We start from the raw sequence: 20,039 nt of genomic DNA, 5'->3' as shown, positions 1-20,039 counted from the left end.
ACAATATTAAACCTAATAATCCTAACTTGCTTAGCTCTGACCTTTGATATAATGTTGTCAAATGTATGTGCACAAGCACTGAAAATGTGGGTTTTTCATAACATGTTCATTTTATTATTGGGGTATTTGTCATATGTGTATATGAAATTAAAAGATATTACCACAAGAAAAGTGTCCTAATAAATAACCCTAGTGAGTGGAATCAGTATCTTGTGAAATTGTTCTTTTATGTACAGTCTTGCTACCCTTCTCTCTCTCATGTTCTCTCTCTTTAATGTAAGATCTCTCTACCTTTCTCTCTCTCTTATGTTCTCTCACTCTGCTATTCATAGACCTTCTGAGTCAAGAACATCCAGTGTTACACCCACTGTTAATCTCTAAATGAAAATACTCACAAGGCTTTTCTGGATGCTTTGACCACTGGCAGCAGTCTCAGTAGACATTCCTCTGATGGGTCATATTTCCTCAGGTCAAATTCATCCAGCTCCTCTTCTGAGTTCAGCAACACAAACACCAGTGCTGACCACTGAGCAGGAGAGAGCCTGGCTCCACGCAGACGAGTGTCACCTCCTCTGCTCAGGTATGTTTGGACTTCTTGTACTAGAGAATGATCATTCAGTTCATTCAGACAGTGGAACAGATTGATGGATTTCTCAGGAGAAGGATTCTCCCTGATCTTCTCCTTGATGTACATGACAGTTTCCTCTTTGCTGTGAGAGCTGCTTCCTGACTGTGTCAGTAGACTTCGTAAGAGAGTCTGATTGGACTCCAGTGAGAGACCCAGAAGGAAGCGGAGGAAAAGGTCCAGGTGTCCATTCTGACTCTGTGAGGCCTTGTCCACTGCAAATGTTAGCAAATCAGACACCAATTTTGATTTAGACATCTTGCAAAAATAATTAAGGAATTTATTTTGACATTCCAGCACATTGGTGTTGGTGGAGATGAAGGTAATAAGCACATATAAAGCAGCCAGAAACTCCTGAACACTCAGATGTACAAAACTGAACACCTTCCCCAGGTGCAGCCCAAATTCCTCTCTGAAGATCTGAGTGCACATTCCTGAATACACGGACATTTCTCTGACATCAATGCCACTGTTTCTCAGGTCTTCCTCGTAGAAGATCAGATTGCCTTTTTCCAGCTGTTGAAAAGCCAGTTTTCCCAGTGCCAAAACATGTTTTCTAGTTTGTTGAGTGTCAGTGTAACTTTTCTGATCATATTTTTGGTGCTTGTGTTTGATGTGAAAGATCAGGAAGTGTGTGAACATCTGAGTCAGAGTCTTGGGAATCTCTCCACTCTCTGCTTCACCCAACATCCTCTCTAGTACAGTGGCTGCAATCCAACAGAAGACTGGAATGTGGCACATGATGTAGAGGCTTCTTGATGACTTCATGTGTGAGATGATTCTGTTGGCCAGACTCTGGTCACTGATTCTCTTCCTGAAGTACTCCTCTTTCTGAGGGCCATTGAACCCTCTCACCTCTGTTACCTGGTCAACATACTCAGGAGGGATCTGATTGGTTGCTGCTGGTCGAGAGGTTATCCAGAGAAGAGCAGAGGGAAGCAGATTCCCCTTGATGAGGTTTGTCAGCAGCACATCCACTGATGTTGAATCTGTTATATCCCACAAGCTCTCATTTTTCTGGAAATCTAGAGGAAGACGACACTCATCCAGACCATCAAAGATGAACAGAATTTTGTAGTATGCATAGTGAGTTGGTTTTAATTCACGTGTTTCTGGAAAAAAGCAATGAAGAAGCTGCACCAGACTGAGCTTTTTCTCCTTCATCAAATTCAGCTCCCTAAAAGGAAGTGGAAATATGAAGAGAACATCCTGATTTACATTTCCTTCAGACCAGTCCAGTATGAACTTCTGCACTGAGACTGTTTTACCAATTCCAGCCACTCCTTTAGTCAGCACAGTTCTGATGGCTGTGTCTTGTCCTGGTAAGGGTCTAAATATGTCACTGCATTTGATGGGTGTCTCCTGTGTTGCTGGTCTCCTGAATGCTGTCTCAATCTGTCTCACCTCATGTTCATTATTGACCTCTCCACTCCCTCCCTCTGTGATGTAGAGCTCTGTGTAGATCTCATTCAGAAGTGTTGTGGTTCCATGCTGTGAGATTCCTTCATTAATTTTCAGACATTTGTCCCTCAGTTTGGATTTGAGTTTTCTGTAGCAAGCAGGGGCCAGATCTGATAAAGAGGAAAAACTTAAGATCAATCATAACAGACTCATCACAGGAAATACAAAAAAGGGCATAATTATGAATAGGTTAAGTCTCCATACATTGGCCACGATACATTCAGGAAATTGAAGTACTGTAAGAGTTTAATTAGAGGTAGGTTAGACTGGCTGGGTATAAATAACACTGAATGATCAGCAGTTTGACATGGAGAACACATGGGTTCATGGAGGAAGCCATTACACCAGCTGAAGTTCCACCACACACACTGGTAACTGTCACCTGACTGAGGAGACCTACAACTAGCAGACTAGACATCTGAGAGACAACGGAAGGAAATAGAAAACACACCTGTGTATGACATCATTAGACAGTGACCTGTGGTCAGATCTGATTGATCAAATCTCAGTTCTAAAGAATAACAATGTATCCTCAAAACTTCAACATTCTACAATCACATGACAACAGTGATGAATGTAGGTCTTGAGCCTTGAGTCTTGAGTCTGCACCTGAGCAGACTACACTGAAGGGAGGTCAACTGAGGACAGACCAACACTGATTTAAGATCCTCATTGTGAACTGAGATTCACCAACAGTGTCCTCCCTCTGAAGTAATAAAGTGATGTTATGATGTCATGACCCAGAGCTCTTACTGGTCTGTAGTTTGTTAGCGAGGTCTGTCTGGTTCATGTTCCTCAGGACGTGCAGTGTGATCTTCAGCGCCCCCCCTCTGACACTGCTCAGATCCTCCTCATCCTCCACCTGTCTCTCAGTGCATGCTGGGTAATCTGGACTCAGTATATTCTTGAATCTCTTCAGCTCATTTTTCACCAGAGAGATGATTTTGTGCTCCAGCTCCTGAATAAACAGTATCATTAAAACTACAGTGTTACAGACAGATGATTATAACACAGGATAATCCATTAAACATAAGAGAAGACTGAACTGAGAGGGACTGGGTGGTCCTGTGGACATTATAATTTATAAGTACATAATTGTAATATTTAAGTTTCAATTGTAGGTCGTTTTATAAAGCCATAACACAGCATAACACACAGCTTTATACATTTGAGTTTTGTTCATCACCAGCTAAATTACAAACAGGCATTAAAGTAAAGCATGAAGCAGTAAAACCACAGAGTCTCATCATGATCTGTGAACTCAACACATTGTAATGATAAGACCGAACATAATACAATATCTCCCAATACAAGAACCACCACAGAATAAGAGAATCCACAGAGCTTAAATAGGACAGACTAACACACATGCACACACATGCAGACAAATACACACCTTGAATACTAACTCCAATTTGTCTTTAGAAACCTTTACAGGTTTATTTTGGGTGCTGTGGACAAACATAACAACAACTTTAATGGGAATTTTACATTTTTTAGACATGAATACATGTTACACTCATGAACAAGTGATACATTCATGAATACATGTTATTTTCAGGCTTCTGTACATGATGATGATGATGATGTGGATGTGATACATGTGAAATAATCCAACACACTTGAACATGTCACGGTTCACTGGGCTCCCAGACTGAGGGACACTGAACCCAAATGCTGTAGTGACAGTAGAACAAACACAGAGAACCTGCACCTGACTTTAACTCTGGTGATGTAGAATAATGTTTATGTGAATGGGGCCTCACCAGATACTTTATTAGAAACACATTGTACCTGTACACACTGGACACTTTAATAGAAACACCATATATCTCCACACACTTTATTACACTTTATTAAGTCGCTAACCTATAATGTAGTTTACTCTTTTGACACTAGAGGGCACTGATGACAGTAATGACATAATCCTCCTCCTACCCCATTCATCACCGGTCAGTTTATGACCACAGCACCACTGATATATATTCGTTTATACCAGAACACAAGATGTTTAATAGAAAAACATTTTATCACTATAACTAATCATTTGTAGAGGGAGTTTAAGACATTCTCATTCATGGTTAAACAGAATTCATTGTAATATATCATATGCAGGAGAACAGGGTAAAGGTGAAGATCAGTTCCTGTGAGACACAAATGTAGTTGGGAAACATTTTGGAGTTCAGTCAAGAATATTAAAAATGAATGAAACTATTAATAATGAAAACTTGAGGAGCTTCACAAAACTCAATTGATAAGGTACAGACTGGTGGAAAGACCTGGAGAATTTAGACATAACATGAACACAGACAGATAATGAAAGGGCCTCTACATGCTGCTGGATGAACTGTGGGTGTAGGATGACACTGTAAAAGGCCTCATTTGATAAAGGTCCAGATCAGGGGCTCTTTAAACAGATATAACTTTTACATTTAGATCCAATACATATATAATGCATGCACAGTATATATGAATATTAATGACTGGTGTGGAGTAATGATGATTGGACATAATGGTGGTAGTGTCACGTTGAGGACCCCGGCCCCTCCCTTTTGGGCGTGTGTAAACGTTGTCCACGTGCTCTGTCTGCGTTTTCGGAACTCCGTGGTGATAGCTTTGTTGTGTGAATAATGTGTCTCACCTGTGAATCGTCTCGTAATCACATGGGGCTAATGTGGTCTGTCTATTTAATGTGCGCTCGCGCAGTGTCCTGTGCTCGTCGTTGTCTACAGTCTACACGTTGCTGTGTTAATGTTTCTGTTCTCCGTGCGCTATTGCGCAATATCTGTTTATTAAAGTGACGTCTGTTGCTACAAAGAAGGATTCAGTGTCTCGTCCTTCACGCCGCACCCACCGTCACAGAACGACGAGCCGACCAGAGACACCCGAACATGCCAGGCTACAAGCCAAAGCCCAAGAAGGGCAAGAAGCCCAGCAAGTGGCACCACCACGTGTCGTCCTCCCCCCCGCGCCGCAACTCCACGCCGACTCCGGAGCAGCTGAAGCGGGATCCCGAGTGCTCCTATCTGCTGTGTGCGGCTCGGGAGACCGCTATACCAGAGTTGGCTGAGGAGTACCGCAAGACAGCGGTGCGGGTGTGGCGGGAGAGACATCCCTCGCCTTCCCGGGAGCTCTCGCCTGTAAGGGTCAGTGTCCCCGAGCTATATGGGGCAGAGGGCGAGCTGGAAGAGGACTCCTCCCCGCACCACGAAGCCACGCCAACGTCGGAGCAGCTGAAGCGGGATCCGCAGTGCGCCGACCTGCTGCGGATGGCTAGACAGGCGTCCAGCCCCGAGTGGGCGGTGGTGCTCCGCCAGGAGGCGGTTAAGGTCTGGCTGGCCAGACACCCGTCTCCTCCCCGCGCCCTCTCACCGCTGAGGGTGGGCTCGTGCATCCTCGGAGCTACCGAGTCCACCCCAGAGAGCAAGTTCGGGGAGGAGGACTCCGAGGAGGAGCAGGAAGGAGAGGGCTACCCCCCGTCGCCAGATGACGCGTCCACGGTGGACTACGGCGGAGAGGTAGAGGACTACCCCCCCTCTATATGCGATGCCTCCACCGTGGACTACGTTGGAGAGGAGGAGGAAGAGGAATACCCTCCGTCGGAGAACTCCGCCTCCACCGTGGACTACGGTAGGGAGGAGGCGGAGTTGGAGGAGGAATCGGAGGACGAGGATTACCTCCCTCCGCCCGTGTGCCCCTCTCGCACCGCAGAGAAGGGTGAGGAGGAGGAGGGCTCCTATACTACGGAGGAAGAAGAGAGCCCTCCCCCCTCAGAGAGGTCTGCGGAGACCGTAAGAGGGAAGCGGACGCCCTCTTCCGCTCGCTCCAGAGACAGTGCTATGGACTGCTCCCGGGGTGGCAGCCCGGAGCAGTCCATGGAGTGGAGCCGGGGAGAAGAGGAAGAGGAGGAAATGGAGACCGAAGGGGACCACTCAGCCCCGGCGCTCCTGGCACGTCAGCCCACCGCGCTGCCCCTGGCACGTCAGCCCGCCGCGCTGCCCCTGGCACGTCAGCCCGCCGCGCTGCCCCTGGCACGTCCGCCAGCCGCGCTGCTCCTGGCACGTCCGCCAGCCGCGCTGCACCTGGCACGTCTGCCAGCCGCGCTGCTCCTAGTGGAGGGATCGCAGCGAAGGCAGGAGGGAGACTGCGCAACGCAGCACCAGCAGCGCCGGATCTCTCTCCTCTACTCGCGCTCCTCCTGGCGCAAAGCCTGGCGCCTGTTATGTGTTTGTCTGTGCCAGTGTTTGTCAGTCTTCCCGTGTGTATTCCTAACCCATTTTTCCCATTCGTTCCTCTATGTGTCAATGTGCCTGTGTGCGTGTTTGTGAATGTCCCGTGTAACGTGTCTAACGTCTTTTCCCCTATGTTCCCAGGGAGGGTGTTCTAGGCGGTCCGTGGCGGATGCTTCCCCGAGGGCAGTCACCTCCCAGACGCAGGACTGAGCGCGTCGTGGGTTCGGGGCACTCGGTCCTGTTGGCACCCCGGGACGGGTAGTGCCCTTGGAGGGGGCGTCTGTCACGTTGAGGACCCCGGCCCCTCCCTTTTGGGTGTGTGTAAACGTTGTCCACGTGCTCTGTCTGCGTTTTCGGAACTCCGTGGTGATAGCTTTGTTGTGTGAATAATGTGTCTCACCTGTGAATCGTCTCGTAATCACATAGGGCTAATGTGGTCTGTCTATTTAATGTGCGCTCGCGCAGTGTCCTGTGCTCGTCGTTGTCTACAGTCTACACGTTGCTGTGTTAATGTTTCTGTTCTCCGTGCGCTATTGCGCAATATCTGTTTATTAAAGTGACGTCTGTTGCTACAAAGAAGGATTCAGTGTCTCGTCCTTCACGCCGCACCCACCGTCACAGGTAGTATCTAAAGCAAATATGTAAATAGAGCAGGAGGGGAAATGTGTATCTGATTAGAATATACAGTATGAATAAACATTAGGGCTCCTCTGAGCCCTGGAGATATTTATGTTGGGGAGTGACTCAACTGTACACCAACATTGATCTACAATAAAGTGGGACCTGTTATTCTCTTCCAGTGATCTTGGAGTCTGTCTTCTTTATTTTTTATTACTCTGTTCCTTGTTTGTTTAAGGATCATTCAGTGGTACTGGCTTTAATGTGGGTCTTAAGAACCACAAATATTTACTCACTCCACACATATGCAAGAACACAGGAGGGAGAGACAGAGGAAAATGTGGAGAATGAAGACTTAGACTTTAAATCTGATTAAACAATTTCTATGTGTGTAAATGTGTCACTCACTGTGGGTCAGAGGTCACAGGTCCACTGCTGAATACAGGAGGCTCATCCATGGACCAGTCACTCTTTATAGACACACAGCTGGGTACTGAAGATGATTCACTCTTCGTAGACACACAGCTGGGTACTGAAGATGCTGCTTCCTTCACCCTGATGAAGAGGAGGAAAGTGTTGAGTGTGTTCTTCACTACATCTCATTTATCCTGAATATTCCCTCTTCCTGTTTCCTCAGATTAAGTGCTGATGTAAAGCTCCTCACTTTGGGTCAGAGGTTCCTCCTCCACTGCTGGAGATATGAAGCTCCATCATGGAGTTGTTCCTCTTCACACACACAGCTGGACACTGGAGATGCTGCTCTCTGCTCCCTGTCAACAGTTCATCATAAAGAGGAGGAGCAGGATACTGAAACACTGAGTCAATGACAAAACATCAACATATGATTAAGAACTAAACACACAAAAATCTGTCCCATGATGCCAAACAAGAAAAGACTGATAATAACAGGATGGATGGACAATTGAAACACTGATATTGTCACGGTACGGCGGGCCCCCTGCTGGTCACCTCCGTCCACAGCGGCAGTTGTCGTTGTTGTTTTTGTTGTTGTTGTGTTCGTCCCTCAGGTGGGCGGAGCCAACGATCCGTCTCACCTGAGTGTTGGTTGTTTGTCTATATATGTCTTGTCTTTGTACCAGTTGACTGCTGGTCATTATATCCTTCATTTGGATCTAAGTCACGGGTTTTGGTTTGCGCAGTTTTTCAATTAAACCATCCTTATTCCCTGAGACTTGGCTTGATCGCTTCCATTTTATTTCGCTCACCCTGCCCGTCACAGATATCACAATACTGATATTAACAGGGTGGGTGAACAACTGAGACAGTTATAATGGCAGAATTCAATAATGGTTAGAAATTCCACAGAATATATAATAACCCTAATAACTGTAATAACAGTACAGCCCCTGGCCCCTTCCTTCAGGTGTGTACATGTAGTCTGCATGTGGTTGTGCCCATATATGTATTTCCTTTGGGTGTGGTTCAATGTACGTGCATTCATCTGTCTCACCTGTGTCTCGTCTCATTAATGTCCTGCAATACACTTGGGACTCATTTATTTTAAGGTATATACAGTATATGTATGTCGATGCGTTGACAAGTTGCTCATCTTTGTTGAGTCTGTTTTGTGTTGTGTTTAGCTATGTGGAGAGTTTATATGTGTTCTTCTGTGTGTTAACTGCTAACTGCGCAGCTGTCAGTAAATAAAACCTACTTGTTGAATGTTCATTTCCTCATCCTGCCTTCCTCTCTTACAGTAATATACAGAATTCAGTTTAAAAACACACAAAGACCTTTGTCTTTTATATGTAAAAATATTTTTAAAGTTAAATCGCCATGTACCAATCGCCATACCGGCAATTGTTAATATTATATAGGCCTACAATTTACATTTGAACCATCACTGAACATCTTTGAGAAATTGATAACTAATTGTAAACTGTACATAATATTAACACAATGCTGATGCCTTTGTGATGCTGATGAGGGCAAGACTACAGGAAAAGGAGTGGGCCAACATCATCCTTACGCACAGGTAGGGTTGCAACGGTATGAGATTTTCACGGTATGATAACCGTCTCAGAAAATACCGCGGTATCACGGTTATCACGGTATCACAGTTAGTTTGTATATTATTAAAAGATACACTGACCCTTAAAGAAATTACAACAAGTTTTTTTTTGTTCAATTAACTATTTATTGTAGAAACCTGGAACAATTGTATACAAAATGTCTCCTTTAAAAAAAAAAAAGCTTTACACATGTTTATATAAATACTGCAAAATTTGTGAAACCTAAATCATGGATTTCAGTACAATTATTTAAGTTTAAATAATTTAATATCTGATAAACTGAGCCTGGGTGTAACAATCTGCGTAGCGCAGAACAGGGAGGCGGACACAAACGCTGAGGAGAGCGAGATTTATTACAGGGAATTCCAAAAGCAGCGTCGATATAACGGGCACGGGTCATAACAGGAGGGCAATCAGGACATGAAATAACAACAGACATACTCGGACAGATAAACCAAACACGACGGGGAAACACGGAACAGGCAGGAATACTTGCAGCGGAAACAATACTCACAACGAACAGGTTTGACAAAAAGACCGATACAGACAAGGGCAATACAAGGACTATATATACACTGAACTAAACAAGGATCAGGTGCAAACAATGACGACAGGGGCGTGGCAGGCAATGGGAAAATCACAGAGACAACGAGCAGGGCGGGATGAACAGGCAGGGAATACAGACATGAGGGAACCCAGAGTGACAGCTACGAGAGGGGGCGTAGCCCTACGTGACACTGGGTCAGTGTCTGATCAAACAACTGTTGTAAACGTCCGTTGTACTGCCAAGTTGGAATATAACCAGATACTGCAGAAAGAGAGGATTTATTTCTGACATGACCCTCACAATAGAGATTTCTATTTTAAGGCTTTCACACCGAGTCTGGTTTTAACATATGAAAAACAGGCACGTTAGAGTTTGAAAATGAACGCATGTAAATTAATGGCGTCTTTCACATCCAGTGAAAGCAAGGACGATAAAAAGCTAGGTTCATACTTTCACTAGTGACCGTAGCGCGAGACTCCGCACAGTTCTTTTGTATTATGTTAACAAATACGAGCCTCTTGTAATTCCAGGACGAAACATGAGAGAACGTGAAGACGTTAAGATTGGGCATAAACAACCATTAAATAATGTGATGTAAAAGCGAATTATTTCAAGTATATGTATAAATATTTAACTTAATTAAGTTTAAGGTGCTGGGAAAGTGATGTACAAGTGCTTTAATTCCACCTTATAAAGATGTATGAACCCTGCAAACATGACTTTGTTCATTGCGCTGAGGCGCGGCGCGCGCAAAGTTACAAAATTGGAGAGGTGCACGACCTCGCGAATCGACAGCGCGCGAGACCCTCGCGCACGGGCGGAGCCACCGCGATTACGTCATTTTCGCCGCTGATTTTATAGTTTAGCTTTTTTTTGTTAAAAAATTTGTCTGAGCATTTTCACTGCTGTGTGCTGAGTAGCTGAACCGGAGCGGAGTTGCGCATGCGCGGGTCAGTTTCTCCGCTGGCTTGTTTTTTTTACCGGTAATAAGCAAACGCACACGTTTGTAACTATGCATTTTAATACCGTGGTATACCGTGAAACCGGTTACCGCTGCAACCCTACGCACAGGACAGAGGAAGCCTGGACGGTGGAGGGGTTTTTTAGACTCCTCCAGGCTAGGTTTTCCTGTGTTGCCCCCCAGCCCTACAGTGTGTGAGGTGCAGCGCAAGGGCATGTCCATATTCCCCAGATGCTCCAGCGACCACGGCGCCTCCTTGCTACACTTGCATTTGGTTATCAATTTCACAAAGATGTTCAGTGATTGTTCGAATAATCTACATCTCTGTGGAAAATGAGTTTCTGTGACTGTTATTCATGTCACTTAATCCATTAAAGCTCTCTGTCATGTTACAGCCCCAGGCCCCTCCCCTTGGGCATGTGTGAGCGTGGTCTACATCTGGTTATGTCCATGTATTTCCTGTGGGTGTGGTCTAATGTCCGTGTGTTCATCCATCTCACCTGTGACTAGTTTCGTCAACACTTGGGTCTCATTTATTTTAAGATATTTAGTGTGCGTCAAAGTAATGCTTGTCTTTGTCAAGAGTCTCTCCTCATTTCATTCTGTCATATATGTTAGTGAGCACTACTTATGCAGTGTGAAAGCTAGTATTACTGTGATCTGTAATAGCCCCGTATGTGTTTTAAAGCACAGGCATCTTGGCTGTCTATTGCCAAAACACCAAATATCCACAGTTCATATTTAACACACTCAATATCAAAGAAATTCAAATGTAATTTCATCATTGTATGTATATTGAATTCTTAACTTAGATTTACTTTATTTAAAGTCTTGCTGCACACATGTATTAATACTAGCTCATTCATCCTTGCATTCTTCTCCACAACTGCAGGTGGCAGTACAGAGCTAACTTTAATCCCTGAACAGGCTGTAAAAGTGAACGACAGTCTTATAACCCTAACCCTAGCTGCTCACAAAATTTGAAAGTCCAAAGATACACCATGCAGAGCCAATACACAAGACCCAAAGAACAACCACATCAATTCTGACATGTTCAATCAATCACATCAATTCTGGCATGGCTTTCAACATCGAATTACTTGCAAATTGTACCATTACCAGGGCTCTCAAGTTTTGGATTCATGTCAGAGTGTGAGAGTTGTTGACGGGGGGTGGCGAACGTAAGTTGTTAAGCGGGGGGGGTTGTATATCGCGATCGATCGCCAGTGGAGGGCGACATAGATATGGATCGGAGGTAAATAAACTAGATTTTTTTTTCTCGCCGTGTGAAATTGGAAGTGTGGCGTGTGAGCGTGTGAAGACGGTCAAATGCATGTGTCACACGCTCAATGCGTGAGACTTGAGAGCCCTGACCATTACTAACTGCACACATACAAAATCATTACGATCATGCTAATGTATTATTGATTCCACTGTGTACATCGCTTTGGTCAACTTTGGTTGTGTAAGGTGCTAAATAAATAAATTATGATTGATTGATGTTCAATCTCATACCAGTGATGAGTCAGATAGAAACCCAGCTGTGTCTGAAATGGTCTGTTCTTTTACTCCTTGACTAACTCATGCTCAGATAATTCACTCATTCACTAACCCCACACATACAGTTCACTCATCCACTAACCCCCACACATACAGTTTATTCAATCACTAACCCCCCACACATATGCTTCACTCATTCACTAACCACCACACATATGGTTCACTCATTCACCAACCCCTACACATGAGGTTCACTCATTCACCAACCCCTGCACATGCGCTTCATGAGTGGAAATGCTGTAACTAAATCATTTTGACACATGCTCTCTCACACCAGTTGTAACACCTTGAACTAATGTACTTAACTCTAACGCTAATCCTAGATCTCACCCAGCTTTGATGACCTTAAACCTCACCCTAAACCTAGTTCTCCCCCTCTCAGCTTACTCTACCCCTAACTCTCCAACCTTAACCCTAACCAGGGTATCTGCACATTTTTAAATCTCAAATTCAATGACTTTTAAGACCTTTTTAATACCTCTCACAAGAAAAAACAATACCAGGGTTGCCAACTTTTCAAGATCGCTTGGAGTGAGATTTGAACCTGGAACGGGTGGCGAGTGTAAATTGTTGAGGGGGGGCACGACCTCCCGAAGCGACAGCACGCGGGGACCTCACGCAGGGCCGCACAGTAATCGCCACCGTGATTACGTCATTGTCGGCACGCAGAACCTCATGTATAAACCAAGTTTGACGCGGCTCAGGGATTACGGCACATGCAGCGCCGTGCGCAGTGCCTGTACATTTAAATTGTAATGGTCCAATGAAGGTAATTTAAAAACCAGGACATTTCCTCACTTAAAAAAAAAAACCCGGGACAGGACGTGAAATACGTCCCGGGAAATACAGATGTTTGGTCGCCCTACACAGTAGACAAATCATTTTTGGCACTTACAGTTAAACTGCAGTTAGCAGCGAATGACTCGATATGCATATTACTATTACGAGTGCTATCATATCGCTTGTGTTTTTCAGATTTCATATGAGAATCCAGCACTTTACAGCCCATTGTACCAAGTTTGAATGTTTTTCGGCAAGTTCACATCTCGCCTCATACGAATCACTGGAAGGTTTCAGTCAGCCACAATATTTTTCATCCTCCAGTCACTTCACTGAATGGACATTTACCCATGTCTGCATCGGAGCCTTGTATTGTTCCCGCCGCAGGCCTCAAATAAGAAAAGCAGCGTGTAAGGCAGCTAAAACATTCGTCTGCTGTTTCCACCTGTTAGGTGACGTACTACTGCCATTTAGCAGGCGGAGTATACGGCCGTTGCGGAAATGATAATTATTGTGGGATATAGATCGGTAAAATAAAACAGAAAAACTGAGCAACACACTTATTTAATGCCTCCCCTTCTAAAATTCCAGACATTTTAAGACATTTTTAGACCTTGAATATGTCAAACTAAATTTAAGACATTTTAAGACTTTTTAAGGACCCGCGGGTACCTTGCTAACCCTAACCCTAACCCACCTATCACTAACCATAATCCTAAATCTCACCCAGCTTAGATGACCTTAACCCTGACCCTAAACCTAGTTCTCCCCCTCTTAGCTTACCCTACCCCAAACTCTCCTAACCCTAACCTTAACCCTAACCCTAGATTACAGCTGTCCCAAATGATCCAAGAGTAAAGAGAGGAATAAAAGGAACTGGGGAAGAAACACGTGTTGTTCTCTCTAGGGCAGCAAAGGCAGTTCCTTCCCTTCCTGGTACACAGCAAGTTCTATTATGTTGTTTGACTTAGTCAAGCCTGTGTGTGTGTGTGTGTGTGTGTGTGTGTGTGTGTGCATTGAATCTCACACCTACTCAGAGTGCTGGCTAGTAGCGATATCACAATAGCGATAAAAACAGCTCTACTTTTATCACAGTCGGGCAGGCGTGGCTGCAATCTGCAATACAGTTTACACTGGACCATGAACCCTTTGATAGCTTCAGGGTCTCTTTTATCAGGAAATGCACCACTTCATTCACAGCGATATCACAATAGAGATAAGAACAGATCAGAGCACTGAGACAGCAGCGATGTCACAATAGAGATAAGAACAGATCAGAGCACTGAGACAGCAGCGATGTCACAATAGAGATAAGAACAGTTCAGAGCACTGAGACAGCAGCGATGTCATAATAGAGATAAGAACAGCTCAGAGCGCTGAGACAGCAGCGATATCACAATAGAGATAAGAACAGCTCAGAGCGCTGAGACAGCAGCTCAGTGTAAACAAGGCTGGAGCAGCACAGGTACAGACACAGGTACAGGCTTCTCTGATCAGGGAGGGCTGAGTAACACCCAGCATAGGAGGCCTGGACCTGTTGGCTTGAATAGTGGTTGAAACAATGGAGTGTAAATGAGGTGCAGGTGAAATGCATTAAGATGGTGATTGGGAGCAGGAAGAGAGAGAGAGGGAGCATGCGTGTGAATGAGTGGATGTATGTCTGTGTATCCCTTATGCTGTGGTGGATGTTGGGACCAGGTATTTGTACACTACACACATCAATACAATAAACCCAGACATGCAAACATGTCTGTTCTGTTATGATCATTGATGATTATGACCATCCATCCATTATCTGTACTGCTTAATCCCACTAGTTGGGGTCACAGGGGGCTGGAGAAAATCCCAGCATCTCTGGGCAAAGGCAGGTACACCATGGGCAGGTCACCAGTCCACCCCATGGCCAACACAGCCAATTTAGAGTGATCAATCAAACTAACATGCATGTCTTTGGACCGTGGGAGGAAACCAGAGTACCTGGAGAAAACCCACACAGGCACAGGGAGAACATGCAAACTCCACACAGAGCAGCCCAGACCGAGAATCGAACTCAGACTGCCTTGCTGTGAGGCAACAGTGCTAACCACCACACCATCATGCCACCCCTAATTCAGATAATGATGTTTGTTCACATTAGTGTACAATATAAGTCCGTATATCCCTCTGTTATGAGCAGTAGTAGCCTACAGCTAATTCAGTTAATGATGTTTTCAGACACTCAGAACGGAGCTGTAATGTCTTAATCTACTATAAATACATCACTATATACCCCATCACACTCTCACCTTAAATAACAGAGCAGTACTGTCTTAATCTACTCTAAAAACCTGTACATCACCACATACCCCATCATACACTCACCTTAAAGAACGGAGCTGTATTGTTTTACTTCACAGGTTTCCAGACGCAGGACGTCTCTCACTGCTCCACTGTTGAAGTGTTTACTGGGTTATCAGCTGATGTTTAACTGAGCAGTATAACTTAGAAGGGAAATAATACTTCACCTTAACTCATACAGATCTGCACTGGTAAACTCCTCAAGCACATAATAATCCTGTACCTGTGTGAGAGGAAACACACTGAGATCAAAGGTCACTCCTGTAGTGTCACGCTCAGATAAATACATTACACTCTCCTGATTAAAGGTCACTCCTGTGGTGTATCAGATAAATTCATTAGACCCTTCTGATCAATTATGCTAGAGGTCTCATAGAAATATATTACACACCACAGCCCTCCCAAAGACCACACCTGGGGGTTATTCCAGGAAGTGGGTTTAACAAACTCCAAACCTAACCCTGAACTCCGAATTGACTTACCTCACCGCGTCATACTCAGAGTTTTCAGTTCAACAGCTGCTGATCAGAGTTAGGTTACTCAACTCTGAGTAGGTTAAAGCCAGCTGAAACACGTTCACGGTTACCTATAAACAGGCATTCTCAATGGAGTGCTGAAACAGAGATTGACCATGGAAAGGAACGAGGGAAAGCACAAGGCATCATATTTCACCTCCACTGAGCAGGAAATATTAATGTCTGCATATGAAAAGCATAAAATCATATTCAGGCATAAAAGCAATTCAGCTGCAGCAGCAAAGCAAAGGGTGTCAGCAGAGTCAATGCGTGAGTTAAAATAAAAATTAAAAACCTACAATACACTTGGTGAAAGGACATGGAAAAATATTTTAATAGTTGTTTAAGTTAATTGTTTAATTGTTATTATTATTATTTAAACATTTTTATTTGTCTTGATTTGCACACTTTTGTTTTTTTTATTAACCTAGGTGTAATCCAAGTGGGATTAAGCGCACATGGCAGCAAGTTAAGATGAAATATAAAAACATAGTCCAAAATGGTATGACTTGTACACTACCTAATGTTCTTACCAGAGATGCTCACAAGTCATTTTTTGCAAGTCCAAGTCAAGTCTCAAGTCTTTGTTCTCAAGTCCAAGTCAAGTTCCGAATATTTGAGTGACACTGCAGTCGCAAATCACCTTATAGTTGTAATGGTCTATTATGACACTTCTGATGTATAATAGCTTAAAAATACAAAAAATATATATTTTAAAAAGCACGTACACACACAAATGTTTTCCAGATAAAGTTTATATCTGTATTTTTCTCCAAAAATTATTTTTCTTACAAAACATTTTTCTGGTTACAATATTCTCTTCTTTCAGTAGAATATGCTATATTTTGTTCTAAAAGATAAAGGAGGGCTGTGAAATAAAAAAATCGAAATCTTTCTAACAATCACATTTTTTAAACCATTGTGGTGGAAATTGGATGATTTCCATTTATGTCAGGCTTTCTTAGTATACATTAAACACATTAGAGGTAGGTGTTAGAGATCTTTTTACATATACGTGTGTTGATCATGGCACTGAAGCCATTCTAGTGACTTCGTGTGTGTGTTCATGCCTCAGATGTGTCAGGGTTCTTGCAGGTTTCAGTGAGTTAAATTTAAGACTTTTTTAAGACCTTTTAAGACCATTCTCAGTGAAATTTAAGACCAACACAACATATTACCACAAACAATCCAATGATCCCAGATACTCTTAAAACATTTTATTTTGATTAATTTAGTTACAGGATTACATTAATTCAATATTAAAACAGATAATCAAAATAGTAACATTCTCAACCCAAGCAACCTTACCAACACAACACTAGCATATCTACATACAACCTCACCCTACATATCTCTGAGTTCTTCCTTTTCAGTACCAATCTCAGCATTTGACTTGGAAAGGAGCTGAGCCATCTTGGATCCAGCCTTGCCCTCAGCTTCTTCTGCAAGAGAATCTGCCACTCTAGCAAGACAAGTGGATACGTCTTCCAAGCTTTTCTTCCTTTTCTTAAGGTCCTCTAAAGACTGCTCAGTCAGCTCTCTTTTCTGGCTCTGGGATTCCTTTTCTTTCCTGATTCATTCCTGATCCAGAAAGAGTCAGTATTTTGACCGTGCTGCACCCACAGATGCTAATAGTTCCTTGGTGAGGGGAACCTGTGACACCTCCATGCATTGTGACAGTCACATATGAGTCTGTGTGTGCCAGTTGTGTCCTCTTGCATGTTTTCTGCCTCCACCTCCTTGTTGGAAAATAAGAAATAAAAAGATAGACGTACACCATCAAATTAAATAATCATACACACATTATACATTTAACAACATGTAGACTCAGCCTATCTTCAAGTATGTCTAAGGCATGGTTTGACCAAAATCCTCACACCCTGCAGCTGATAAAATTTATTAAATGTTACATTTTGGTTAAATTACTGAAATAAATGAAATTATAAAATTAACTAATTAAATAAAGGCTCAGAATTTTCTTTCCCCAGGCCATCTGTATCTTAAAACACACAAAACTTTAACCCCCTACCTTCTTTTCTATTTATTATCCCGATGAAACCAACTTACTTTGTCTAGCCATGCTGAATATGAATTTGAATGTTAACATTGAAAACGTTGGGACACTACCTGTTTTTACCCTATGTATATATGCCCACTAAAAGGCAATACATCAGTACAATGTAAATAAAACCATGTGCAATCCATGAAACAGAGCATGGGACAGTGGAACATGTTTCAAAACATGACATAACCCATCTACAGGGCATAGTTGTTTTTTTTTTTTACATTTTACATGATTTAACACAGTAAATATATTTTTATTTCCTCTAGCTGGGATTTAGCATGCATTGAAACATTTCTCTAACTCAATGCCATGGACAGTACATGGTTCTGAGATGTTTTTGTATTGTAGCCTAATTGTATAATAAATGGTTAACACATTGAAAAGAAGACTGGAGCATAAGTAAGGATCACTTACTTTGATAAATTTTGGTAGATCCTGCGCTGTTTCATGGCCCATGAAATGAGAGCCCATGTACCTCGATTGCACATATCCATTGCTCCAGAACCGAACATGAAGATCCAGCTGTTTGGATTTTGTGGTTGAATTAAAGCTTTCATCGAACATTAACACATACGGCCCGGTAAGAGCGTATCAACTCTCTCTTGATGAAGTCTGCCAAGCCAAATCTAGCTATATATGCGATTTGTTTAGCCCACACGAAAACTTTTTCGCGATATTCGAACCAGGGAACATTGCCGTCACTCTATCCTAATGTAGCCCGAATATCATTAGCCGAAGCACTAGTGATACTGCGGTGGAGTCCGGCGGGACCCGGCACTGACGACAGCGAAGACGGCGGGGATGAGGCACAAAATTGCGTGAAGGCTTTTCGCGACAAGGGCCGTTTCCTGCCTGCGGTTATTATGGGTTTTGTAGTTTAATTAATTAACACGTACCAACACCTGTAGCCCCGCACAAACACAGACAACACAGAACTGACTTCCGGACGTTTCGATTAAACTACACTTTTCTAAAATTAACTAAGGTAAAATTTTAAGACCTGACTAAATTAAATTTAAGACCTTGGATGAAAATCTGGCTGTTTTTTAAGTCTTTTAAGGCCTTAAATTTAAAGTTTTGAATTTCAGACATTTTAAGACTTTTTAAGACCCCGCGGGAACCCTGTGTGTGTGTGTTCTCTGGCCTCGGCTGAGGCCTAATCTGATGTTCCTCTGGTGTTCCTAAACTGACCTCGCTGGAGACGCCTAATCTCTACTTGGAAGGGACTACGGCGACACTCAGTCTGTCACGCCATCACGAGGATGCTGAGCGTGGAGGGGGCATGCGTCATATGCATCTGTCAAATGAGTGTTAATTATTTCATGTATTGTCCAATCACATTTGGTTGATCACCTCGTGTTCACCTCGTGGACACCGTGTGTATTGATGATTAAAAGTATAAAAGATGAGAGTTCGGAATGGGGAATTAGCTCTCTCTGCGACAGACACCATGTGTGTTTGTAACTGAGATCTCAGGGGTTAATCCATGCTTTGTTAAAATAAATCATTGTACTTTATTATCTAACCCAACGGCTTCTGACTTGTTATTGTATTCACCATTTAAGGGTTTCGGAATTTCTAACACACCATATATATGAAAGATCTGCATATAAAGAAAATAGCAACCAAATTAGTGATTATTAGGGGTGTGACAAGATCTCGAGACACGAGATCTCGCGAGATGGAGTGATCCAGCAAGCAACCAGAATGACGTGTGAAAATACAGGTATTACTGTCACGTGGGGCTACGCCCCCTCTCCTAGCTGTCACTCTGGGTTCCCTCGTGTCTGTGTTCCTGGCCCGTTTGTCCCGCCCTGCTCGTTTGTTTTGAGTATTCCTTGTTAGTTACCACGCCCCTGTGTCATTGCCGTCACCTGCCCCTTGTTAGTCCGTGTCCTTATAGTCTCTGCACTTCCAGAGTCTAGTCATTGGTTATTTTATCTCCTTTGTTCATTTGTCTATGTTGTCTCTTTTGCTCTATCGTTCATGCTGTTAGTTTGTACTGTGCTGTTCACCTGAATCGTAAGTTGCTCTGTGTTTCCCCGTTGTGTTTTCATCATGCCAGTGTATTTGTGTTATTCGGACTGCCCTCCCATTTTGAACCCGGACTGCTTCTCTGACAACGGTTATGGATTATCCTTTAATAAATCTAGCTCTTCTCAGCAATTGTGTCCGTCCCCTCGCTCCGCTCCGCTGCGTGTGCAGCGTTACAATTACTATTGAAGATGCCCCCGCCACTTTCACATCGTTTGTTTGACAGCATTTTGGGAACCCGGTGAAAATGATAAATGGCAAGAGAGTGACT

At 43.4% G+C, this 20,039-nt stretch overlaps 3 protein-coding genes and 1 long non-coding RNA gene across 4 annotated transcripts in view; 1 reads left to right on the top strand and 3 right to left on the bottom strand.

Moving 5' to 3' along the window:
* Positions 1–2,550, bottom strand: part of LOC143510613 (NACHT, LRR and PYD domains-containing protein 3-like) — a 50,425-nt gene extending 47,875 nt beyond the window's left edge. Inside the window, exons 1-2 of the mRNA XM_077000207.1 lie at positions 2,538–2,550; positions 396–2,196 (exon numbers count right to left, since the gene is read on the bottom strand). Of these exons, the coding sequence (XP_076856322.1) occupies positions 396–2,196; positions 2,538–2,550 (1,814 nt within the window). The remainder of the gene's footprint in view (positions 1–395; positions 2,197–2,537) is intronic.
* Positions 1–8,087, top strand: part of LOC143525777 (uncharacterized) — a 48,073-nt gene extending 39,986 nt beyond the window's left edge. Inside the window, exons 2-3 of the mRNA XM_077020091.1 lie at positions 470–580; positions 7,574–8,087. The gene's annotated coding sequence lies outside the window, so the exon portion shown is untranslated. The remainder of the gene's footprint in view (positions 1–469; positions 581–7,573) is intronic.
* On the bottom strand, positions 2,820–15,285 carry LOC143510557 (uncharacterized). The gene is made up of 5 exons (XM_077000082.1): positions 15,179–15,285; positions 7,601–7,706; positions 7,345–7,491; positions 3,483–3,537; positions 2,820–3,044 (listed from the first exon to the last, which is right to left on the bottom strand). The coding sequence occupies exons 2-5, from the start codon at positions 7,648–7,650 to the stop codon at positions 2,820–2,822; spliced, it is 477 nt and encodes a 158-aa protein (XP_076856197.1). The 5' UTR covers positions 7,651–7,706; positions 15,179–15,285.
* Positions 15,286–17,285: 2,000 nt separating this feature from the next.
* On the bottom strand, positions 17,286–19,037 carry LOC143525526 (uncharacterized). The gene is made up of 2 exons (XR_013133694.1): positions 18,149–19,037; positions 17,286–17,408 (listed from the first exon to the last, which is right to left on the bottom strand). It is a non-coding gene; the product is annotated as an uncharacterized LOC143525526 (long non-coding RNA).
* Positions 19,038–20,039: the final 1,002 nt, after the last annotated feature.

The sequence above is a fragment of the Brachyhypopomus gauderio genome, chromosome 1 (assembly GCF_052324685.1).
Source record: "Brachyhypopomus gauderio isolate BG-103 chromosome 1, BGAUD_0.2, whole genome shotgun sequence".
Lineage (NCBI taxonomy): Eukaryota > Metazoa > Chordata > Actinopteri > Gymnotiformes > Hypopomidae > Brachyhypopomus > Brachyhypopomus gauderio.
Note: the sequence above shows the minus strand (reverse complement) of the source record. Positions and strands in the feature narration are given on the sequence as shown.

What these genes read in the sequence shown, in the direction of transcription:
- LOC143510557 (XM_077000082.1), bottom strand. Translation starts at nt 7,650, where the DNA reads ATGATGGAGCTTCATATCTCCAGCAGTGGAGGAGGAACCTCTGACCCA. An exon ending in GGAGGAACCTCTGACCCAAA is followed by an intron (nt 7,492 to 7,600) that starts GTGAGGAGCTTT and finishes CCTCTTCATCAG; the next exon opens with GGTGAAGGAAGCAGCATCTT. An exon ending in CCTGTGACCTCTGACCCACA is followed by an intron (nt 3,538 to 7,344) that starts GTGAGTGACACA and finishes GTTTGTCCACAG; the next exon opens with CACCCAAAATAAACCTGTAA.